The 9,607-nt window shown below is 55.1% G+C and overlaps 3 protein-coding genes across 3 annotated transcripts; 1 reads left to right on the top strand and 2 right to left on the bottom strand.

Annotated features, from left to right (window-relative positions):
- The first annotated feature begins 392 nt into the window (after positions 1-392).
- Positions 393-2,196, top strand: VDAG_09794 (uncharacterized protein). The gene is made up of 3 exons (XM_009654653.1): positions 393-749; positions 804-1,325; positions 1,380-2,196. The coding sequence occupies exons 1-3, from the start codon at positions 670-672 to the stop codon at positions 1,807-1,809; spliced, it is 1,032 nt and encodes a 343-aa protein (XP_009652948.1). The 5' UTR covers positions 393-669; the 3' UTR covers positions 1,810-2,196.
- A 94-nt stretch (positions 2,197-2,290) lies between these two features.
- VDAG_09793 (lactate 2-monooxygenase) lies at positions 2,291-3,801 on the bottom strand (the record flags this gene model as incomplete). Its single annotated transcript, XM_009654652.1, has 6 exons — positions 3,633-3,801; positions 3,022-3,419; positions 2,793-2,947; positions 2,647-2,726; positions 2,446-2,568; positions 2,291-2,363 (listed from the first exon to the last, which is right to left on the bottom strand). The coding sequence occupies exons 1-6, from the start codon at positions 3,764-3,766 to the stop codon at positions 2,291-2,293; spliced, it is 963 nt and encodes a 320-aa protein (XP_009652947.1). The 5' UTR covers positions 3,767-3,801.
- A 3,041-nt stretch (positions 3,802-6,842) lies between these two features.
- VDAG_09792 (regucalcin) lies at positions 6,843-7,920 on the bottom strand (the record flags this gene model as incomplete). Its single annotated transcript, XM_009654651.1, has 2 exons — positions 6,843-7,333; positions 7,500-7,920. 2 exons carry the CDS (start codon positions 7,918-7,920, stop codon positions 6,843-6,845), a joined length of 912 nt encoding a protein of 303 aa, XP_009652946.1.
- Positions 7,921-9,607: the final 1,687 nt, after the last annotated feature.

Raw genomic sequence — 9,607 nt, 5'->3', positions numbered from 1 at the left:
TGCTTTTCAATTACCCATCTTTTTTCATTTCATCTCATGAACTTTCTTAGATAATGAAATTATGGTCAATTATTCATCCCGAAGCGCAACACAAGTTGGGGCACTGGTACTGTACAGTAGATGAAAAGTACCTACCTATGTAGGTAGTGTTTGGATGGGTCACTCGAAGTACGTAACTTCCCAGCAACTAGGTTCCACCCCTGCGCCTTCATTCGACCCTTCGTTCCTAATCAGGAAGTGGCTTCACGCTCCCTGGCTCCTTCCCCCTCATCAGTACTGCTGTTGCCTTGTCTTGTCTGCAATGGCCTTCCCCATTCTTGTGGTCGCTCAATATCAACCTGCAAAACTTTGGACCTGTCCAGATCCAAACGCTGGTCCCTGGTCTAACGAACATACACAAATGGGCACACGAAACAAAGGCGCCAACGTCAGCCGTAAAGATTTCTCCCTGACTGTTTCATCTCCTTTAAGTTCTGACGATGTGACGCACCTAAGTCCATGCTCCCTGGCCCGTTCTCAACTGCCGCTAGAACGCCATTGAGACCTATGATCGCCCTTGGGAAAGATTCCTTCGCGACTACTCCATACTGTTCTTTTCAGGCTTTCTGTTCCCTTCTGCATCACATCTGCGCCCATCGCATCTACCTGATCAATGTCTGTTTCGTCGCCATGACTATCGCGACAACTCAAGCGGGCATCTTCGCCATTACGAGGAACCGCCTCCTAGTAGCACTGTCGCTGGTTTTGACGTATGTTCCTCTAAGCTGCCCCTCCTTTTGGTTCTACCACTGATCAACATGAAGATGGTGGTTCGCACACATCCTCCCTCATTATCAGCCAGCCATTGAGGCTGGCTTGTCTTCCAGACTCCAGCAAGCCAGGCAGAAAATACCCAGCATCAAGGTCGACTGGAACCCCTCCGCCGACCCCCGCGCGCGCTTTAATCAGTCCAAGGTAGCCCTCATGATCGAGCCCCGCGTCATCCCACATCTTGTGCCTCAGATCCTGCACATGTCATCCGTCGTTCCACCAGACTGGCGGTTCCTCTTCATTGGCTCCAAAGAAACCGTTGTCAGCGTGGCGAGAAGCTATGCAATCAAGAACCAGCAGGTTGTAGGCAAGCTCGATCTCATGGTCCTACCTGAGCCCTGGCGAATTGACACGAAGGAACACGTCTATCGCCTCTTGACTGATATGCGGTTCTACGATGAGTTTCTTCCGGGAATCGAATGGATCCTCAAATACGAGCACGACAGCATTCTTTGCTCCAATTCAAACTCCAGCCTGAACGAGTGGCTCCACTGGAGCTGGGCTGGCGCGTCACGGTGAGTAGCGGCATCTTGACCGAACCAACTCCAACCACTGACCTGAATTCCCAGGACGCACGATGACAGGTTTTCAGGCAATGGAGGCTTAAGCTTGAGACGCGTCTCTGCGATCAGACGTGTTCTCAAGATTCAGGAACGGTACAACGATACAGAGCCAGAGGATGAGTGGTTTGGGCGACGCATGTGGATCCTTCCCAACGCCAAGGTCGCAGCCAAGGAGGATGGTGTGCTCGCAGTCGAAGACGTTTACAAGGAGAATCCCATGGGCTTTCACGTCCGTGACGGTGGCCAGTCCTTGAATAGTGACGTCTGGAAGAATGCTGCTCAGAGGAAGAACATCTTCAACTACTGCCCCGAGCTCAGCCTTATCATGAACATGAAGCTTGAGCGAGAGCGGTGCCCGGGCGATGACCACGAAGGGCACATCATGCCAACATTGTCCCAGAGTGCGGCAACGGAAACGGCCACGACAAAGGATTAGGAAGAGAACAACCTTGAGCAGGAAGAAGAGCTACGAAAAGCAGAAGAAGCAGATCGTCTCTGAAGTACCCGTCAAGACCTCAACTCTTCCCGAACTTTGCGCAGCATATAAAGAATGTGCAAGCTTGGCCATCGCGACGGCGACGGCGGTCATCTAGCCGCGGGCTGCGGCAGGCCACTATATGGCGTTTGATTCATTCAGGGATTTCAAGCACAGCATTGTCGTATGGCGCGTGGAAGATGGACAGATGTATTTTATGATTGGGGACTCGTCAGTGGTGGCGAATAGTGACGGCGCCGCCTTTGGGGTTGTAATTCCTGTCTTTCGATGTATGATCCAATTAGATATAACGTTCTTTTTCAGAACAATGAAGTGGACGCATTGTGCTAAGATGCTCTGGGCAGACCCCTTCAGAGAAAGTCTCTAATTGTACTCAATTGGCTTTTAGTTTGAGCCATATTCCTCGCCTTCTGATACAGTTCTATACAGTCCTTGGAACAGGAAATACCAAGTAAAGCACGTAGCCCATGGCGCACATGGAAGCCTCAACAGGTCTGGTCAGCCTGATTCGGTTAGTCGCAATACGACGGTTAAGACGAAGCCTAGGTTTGAACCTACTTGAGCAATGTTTCCTACAGCATGGCCTTCTTGTTGAGCAAGGCATACGACGGCGGCAGAGACTTTATCAAATCCTTGGTGATATCCTCAACTCTGTTGATCCCCGCAACGTTCGTCAAAATGTCCAGATCCGCAAACAAACTCATAAGCACATAACGAACGTCAGACTCAACCATGAGTCTGAGCCACTAGATCTAGAGCCGCCCGACGAATGCGAACTTGGCACCCAGCGCTGGCGCCTTGACGATATCCGCCGCACCCCTGACGCCGCTGTCAAACGTCACGACGAGCCCCCCACGCTATCAAATCATCTTCTCCAAGCTCGCGACAGCGCCATCGACCTGCCGCCGTTCGTGGTTGCTGACGACGACGCCGTCGAAACCGAGATCCGCTGCCCTCTCGGCGTTGTCAACCCGCTGGATTCCTTTGATGAGGAAGGACCATGCCGCCGCTGATCTCGCGCCGCGTTTCACGCGCTCTAACGGCCTTGTCCCAGGACCAGGCGCGGCCGTGCCAGATGCTATCCATCCACATGGCGGTCGCCTTCTCAGGTTGTTCCGCCGGATCGATGCCTTTTTCCCCGGAGCCGCGCACGGAAGAAGGGGTCGGAGAGGCCGAGGTCGGCCCCGCTGCCGCGGTTTAAGTCACGATTGGACGTCGCGACATCGACGTGCCGCCAGCCGAGCTGCCACGTATCCGTCCTCTGCATGGAGGTCGTGGATCCGGACTCGTGGGCGCACCGAAGCAGGGAGACGGTCAGCTCGTCGTCATGTGGCGTGTAAAATTGGAAGAAGCGCGGCACGGCGGGGATCCTGACGTCGCCTGCCCGGGCTGTACACGCTGCCGGGCGGCCGGCATCGTGGGCCGACGCCACGTCCTCGATGCGACTCGAGCTTGTGGTCGGCAGAGCGGAGGGCAGGCCAGGCGCACGGCGACTTGGGCGACGGGGCGTTGGTCGAGGCGTAGAGCCAGCCGTTCTGAGTGGGTTTCCCCTTGGCGAGTTGTTCTAGTTTGTCAGATTCTAGGGCCGGTTGTTGCCTGCTATCCAGAACCGGGAGGACAGGAGGTGGGATGCTGACAGGTGTTGAACAAGGGCACTCGCCCTTCGTTGGGTTTCCCAAAAACATTTTCGTTGATACAAGCCCCATGGAGGGACGTCACAAATCTTGACATGGAGGAAATTTGGGTCTGACGTACTGCCTTACAGATCTCGTATGCGGATTGATGAGGGTGAGCGTTCGACCGCATGGCATCCGGTTGCATGGCAGAACACATGGCAGGTTTGCCCGTTTTTGAGGATCGCAATATGTACTTCAACGACTGTCATGATACGGGCCATGACGACGAGACTCGGGTGATTGGCTTCATTGGCGCCTTCATGTTGGTGAAGTAGTTGTGACGTTGAATGGTACAGTTTCATTTCCACAATATTCCCTTCACTACACCTGGTCCACGACAACTAGGGTGAAAGCCAGAGTAACCACCGTTGCCGATCAAGTATGCGTATATGGAGTTCATTCATCATGAACATCAAAAAGTGAGGACGGTACGCGCGTGACCCAGAGGTGCAAAGTGACTGGACTGAAATCGCCCAAGCTCGCAAGTCCAGCTTGCGATCTGGTTTCAACGACAATATCATTGGCCTCAAGGTAGATAGGACCATAAACCCAGAGTACAGGGATCCGAGAGAGTTTTATCATACACTTCAATGATCTTTTATGCCTCATGGTTAAGTCGCCACGGCCTGGTTGCCATAACCTTTTGATCACACCATCTTAGGATCTGGGTATTCCGATATCCCCTGTTCCACATTCTCGTGGTTCTAGATCTGGGAAAGGCTCACATATCGCAATGGGGACACTTTCCGGCTAGAGTATCTTGAGTTCTTTCACTCACAGCTTCCCGGGAATCAAGTTTTAGATTCAAGAAGTCTCCAGAGCGACGTGACGGTCATGGATCCTCGAGATTGTCTCCTCGTCGGTAACGGGCCGCGGGATGATCAGTGAGGACGATTAGATGCAGTGATGTCGACAGAATCTTGCAGTGAAGATACTCAACTTTATTATACAATGGATCCAAAAAAGACAAGGCCGCCAGCCTCCGACTTACATAGGAATGCTCTCTGTGAGCGGCATACATCACTAGCACATTTTGTGTCAACAACGCAATGACAAGGCTGTTCATTTGCAGTCACAATCATGAAACATCTATCATCCTGGCGTTGGATGCCATGAACTCTCAACTGCTTTCCCAATCGGAGCAGAGCACACATTGGGGCCATGCAATTATCTCATCTGCCACCACTACTCAGATGTAGCCAGATAGCACTGATCGTTCCGAGTAACGCTGGCTTCTCAGCAGCATCAACAGCCTCAGCAATGCAGCTGACAGTCCTCCATCAGCACTGACAAATGGTCACACCGACTTACTTACAGCCTACCCAGTGGCTCACCCTTGCATGGCGACAGTAGCCTGCGAGGCTGGACATCGGCTTGAAGAAGAGGCCTGTGCACCATGGAGAGCAACAACCCCCGGTCAAGAGAAACGACATCAGCGATGTCGCGCGTTTGTTCAGCCCGTCTCCCTCCCATCCTGCGTGCAACCTGGGTACATGTCGAACCATGTCTCCTCCGTTCGGCCTTGTTAACGTACCCCTCGATCCTGCATTCTTCACTCTATTTTTCTGTCTCCCTTTTTACGCTTGCGTTCTCTCTCTCTCACCTCTCATCTCTCACTTTATCCCGGGCCTTTTCCGAATTCAACCCCAGCTCACCGCCTCCAGCCTCCAGCCTCCAGCCTCCCGCCTTTTGTTTTTCTCCGGCTACAAAACCCCCCCGGCCGCCCCTCACCGCCGTCTTCACCGCCGCCTTCGTCCCGAAGTCCGCGCCCCCGGAACCGGCTACCCCTGCATTTTCAAACCCTTACCCAGCTCCATCCCACTGCATTCCCCCACCCCCCCCCTGGTCCATCATGGCCTTTTTCTCGCCTCCGCCATTACGCCCCCTCGCGTCACCCGGGAACCACTCCCGTCGCCCCTCCGAGCGGACGAAAGTCTCAGCCGGGTCGGCCTCGCGCGGCCCTTCGCTTGTCGATAGCCTCGTCCCGAATCCAGTCTAGTCGTCCAGCTGGCTGTCTGTCTGGCGGGCTGGCTGGCGCGGGTGGGGGGACGGGCATCAAACCCATGCGTTCCACCTCCGCCACAGACACAGAAACCCGCACGACCTCGTCGTCGTTGCTGTGGGAAAGAAGAAAGACCTCGGCGTCCGCAAGCAGCGGTGACCAAAGTCGTCCCATGACGTCGACGCAGCGGCGCTCCATGGCCCGATCGAGAAGAGGGGATGGCCCTGGAGGGGAGGGAGGGGAGGGGCCCTTGTCGTCTTGGCCGGATGAATTGTTTTCTCTGCCGGGGAGCTCCCTGGCCTGCTGTCTGTTAGATCGAGCTCCTGCCGTTGCTTGTAGTCGAAGCGGCTGCCGGCTGCCGTCATATTCCTTCTTTTCCGCTCAGCATGTCTCGTGTAGACGAGAGAAAGGGAGACGGATGCTGAGGGTGTACGGCTGGCTGCGATGCCGAACAGAAAGAAGATGGGTGGAAAATGTGGCCAAGACCCTGCCATCTTCTGCCGGGCTATGTAGGTACCAAGCACGCCGGACAGGGAACGGGGTTCGTCGGTGAGCTGTCACGCAGGGCGATCCCCGGCCTCGCGGTAGGCCGGGCAGCAGCAGTCGCGCATGTACTTACTGTACATGGTAGCCACGTCGGGGGCCTCCGGCTCGCGGGCACCGGGGCGGGGAAAAAAGAACCCAAGGTTACGGGGGGATACCCCCGGCCCCGGTTGCCCCGGCACCCGGGATATTTCTGGGGCCCCGGGCCAGCCCCCCGCCATCCTTCTTTGACGGGCTTCCCTCGGGCAGGGGATGCAAGCCATTCCCCCGGGACGCCGGCAGGGGGGGGAGGGAGAAAAAAAGGGGGGGGGGGGCCTTTAAAAGGGTTTTTCCCAAGCGGCGTTAGCCCCTTTTCCACAAGGAAAGGAGGGGAGGGGGGGGGGGGGGGGGGGGGTTAACATTCATCGTTGCTTTGGTCGAAAATGGTTGCAGCACACGAAACACGGAACAGGTGACATCTCATCTGTGAGGGACAGCAAGGATCGAAAGGAATAACATCGTTGATGCCTGAAGAGAGGCCCGATATGCCATCGACGCCCAGCGGTGAGCATCCGTCGTCGTCGACGCACGCAAGTTGGAATGCCACCATACCGCTGTCCAGCCCATCGCCTTATGACACGCGTCGACGCATATCGGCCACTGCTCAAAACGGAAGAAGGAAAAAAAAACTTTCCGCGGTAGCCCCGGTTGCATGTGAGTGCCTGCATGCCCACGTTTTGTGCCGTTCGTCTCGGACGCGAACGCTTCTCCTTCTAGAGCTTAAACTCGTAAAAGTCCAGGCCCCTGGCGCCGACGTCGACCTTGAACAGAGCGCCACCGTACTTCCTCTGCTCTTTGGTGCCCTCGTCGCCCTCGTCCATGCTGGCGCTCGTGCAGTAGAGCTCTGTGCCCACAAACTGCGTGCAAGTAATGTTGGGCGTCGGGAGCTTGATCTCGCCAACGACCTTGCCCTCGGGCGAGATCTTAAGGACACGGCCCTCGCCGTACACAGCGTGCCAGAGGTTGCCGTCCGTGTCGACGCGGAAGCCGTCCGGGTGGCCAGGCGTGGGGTGCTTGTAGAAAACACGGTGGTTGGTGTAGCTGCCGTCAGCCACGTCATAATCCCAGGCGTACACGGTACCCTCTGTGGAATGCGTGTAGTACATGGTCTTGGCATCTGGCGACCAGCCGATTGAGTTGGGGATCGTGAGGCCCTCGATCACCACTTCCTGCTTTTCTTTGCCGTCGAAGCGGTGAAGAGCCCCTAGACAAGACAATCAGCCCCAAACTCAATGCAGAAGCGGGGATGGGGGTGGTCAAATATGCCTGCAGAATCACACCCGGCCTGATGTTTGTGATAAGTGGCCACATGAGTCGAGGCACGACAAGCAAGTCATCCTTGGTCGATACAGAGGAAATGCCGTACGTACCTTCTGGTTGAAAATCACCAAATCCAAAGTCTGTCATGCTCCCAACCCAGAAACGTCCGTTGGGATCAATGGCGCCGTCGTTTGTGCGGATGCGTTCGGGGTTGGCGATGCGCAGCTTGTCAATGTACTCATATTTGCCAGAAGCGCGGTCTAGCACCGCGAGACCGTACTTGAGACCAACGAGAATCTTGTCCTTTGGGTCAACGCCCTTGATGTCGGCTGTCACGGTGACGGCCACATCAAGCTGAAGAGTCTTTAATGAGTCGAGCCCAATGTCAACGTCAATGCTGTGCAGCTTCTTCTGCTTAATGTCCACCCAACGCAGTGTATTGGTCTGCTTCTCGTAATAGGGACCCTCACCCAGACCACTGTGCAGGTGAAGGTAAGGCTCCTTCACCGTCCATTCCTGAAAAGAAGCCATGGTAACAAGGTTTGTCTCTGGGAGATCTGATGTGTGACGGCGGGGTTGTCGGGTGGTTGAGATGTGCTGTCTCAAAGAGGGGTTGCAGACGAGGGGTTTATCTGTAACCAGGTCGTCCTGCGAACGATGCACCTACTGCCATGTACCACTGTGATCTCAGCGGTCCAGTGAACACAGGATGACGTCGGCGTGAGGTATTGTACGGGAGTCTACCTTTTCCTGACAATTGAAAGATCGAAGTCTGTGTTCGGAAAAAGTTGGGAAAACGTATCCTCATTTCTCGTACTATCTGCGAAGACAAGCGACGTGCCGTGACGCATCGGGAGGAGCATCGGAGCTACAGCGTCCATGACATTGCGTGCCTGCATACCCGTGTGGTAGCGATTTCGCAGACGGGATGCGGGCCTCCGGACCGGGCCTTTTATCCTGAACCGAACTTGAAAAGGGCCATCTCGCCCACCGTTCGCCTTAAAGCACCTTGCGAGGGACTTCAGAGGCGTTGGGATTCGCACACCAAGCTCCAAAGCCTGCATCTCAGCGACAAGCTCAATGTGCTGATCTGTTGTCGCAACCTTGGTCTTGTCTCATTTGTCAACGTCAGAAGAAGCCAACGTTATGGGTTTTGGTTGCTTTCCAGTGTGGGCCATTCCACTGTGTGGTTTCAGCAAGACTCGGTGGAACAGCGTCAAGCAGAGAATAGTGCATTCACGTGCCGAGGAGTGCATGCGAGTGTAGCGGAAAATGACTCTGTCGCTGACTTGGGCATGATCCATCTTCCTTCTTCTTCGACTCGCATGCCTGATACGTTCGAGTGCCAACAGGAAAGACTTGTGTGTTTTCTCTCCCTCTCTCCCTCTCTTTTGCAATGTCGCTTCCGTTCTCCGTTCGGACAAGGAGGATGTTAACGCACTGTGCAGTGGAAAAGGTGACGTCCAAGGGTCCGTTTCGCCGTACCAGGTTGGCTGGAGAGTCACAATGCCCCTTGTTGCTGCTCGAGCCGTTCCGTGGTCACTTCTCGAACGCATGATCTGTGGGCGATATGCGCCCTTGGATGATACAGATGCATCTGATACCTACGGTTGCACTTGTGCACGGCTCGCCGGCATGGTTATGACACGCTATAGATACTCTCGTACGTGAACCACATCGCCATGATTGGCATTGCATGCCTTGGCCTCGGCTTGCCGGTTGCTGGATTCTGAGCGGATGGCAGGCAAATGCATGTCTCCTGAGACGTGGTTGGGTCGGCCGCCCTGTGGGAGAAAGGTTTGGGGACTTCCCGCATGTTTGTTGCCGCCACTGCAGCCAGTGTAAGAGCGTGTCCATCGTCTCTAGACACGGCTTGCATTCAACCTGTCGAACCTTGCTTTGGTCACATACGACCTACAAGGTGGTGTTTGTTGCCGCCGCCACCGCCGTATTCAGGCTCCGATCAGCAAACCTTCTGGTGCCCGATTGCAAGCAATTCCAATGCAACAGTGTGCTACGACATCGAGTCAGTGCCAGGGGCCGGCCACTGGTGTGCACGATGGAGACTGTCAGTGCTGGAGGCTGCATCCGCCATGCATGCCATACCTACATTGCATAACCCGTCCTTTCAGATCGAACCCCCGTCGTACAGACACGATCATGTCTTCCGACGCGATGGTGAATTCGTCGCTGCTATCGACTTCATTGTCGACAAGCA

This window comes from Verticillium dahliae, genomic scaffold (assembly GCF_000150675.1).
Source record: "Verticillium dahliae VdLs.17 supercont1.27 genomic scaffold, whole genome shotgun sequence".
Classification (NCBI taxonomy): domain Eukaryota; kingdom Fungi; phylum Ascomycota; class Sordariomycetes; order Glomerellales; family Plectosphaerellaceae; genus Verticillium; species Verticillium dahliae.
The sequence above is the reverse complement of the archived record's forward strand: the minus strand, read 5'-3'. Positions and strand labels throughout refer to the sequence as shown.

Coding starts and splice junctions, on each gene's coding strand:
- VDAG_09794 (XM_009654653.1), top strand. CDS start 670: ATGACTATCGCGACAACTCAAGCGGGCATCTTCGCCATTACGAGGAAC. Junction 750..803: donor GCACTGTCGCTGGTTTTGAC/GTATGTTCCTCT, acceptor ATCAACATGAAG/ATGGTGGTTCGCACACATCC. Junction 1,326..1,379: donor AGCTGGGCTGGCGCGTCACG/GTGAGTAGCGGC, acceptor CTGAATTCCCAG/GACGCACGATGACAGGTTTT.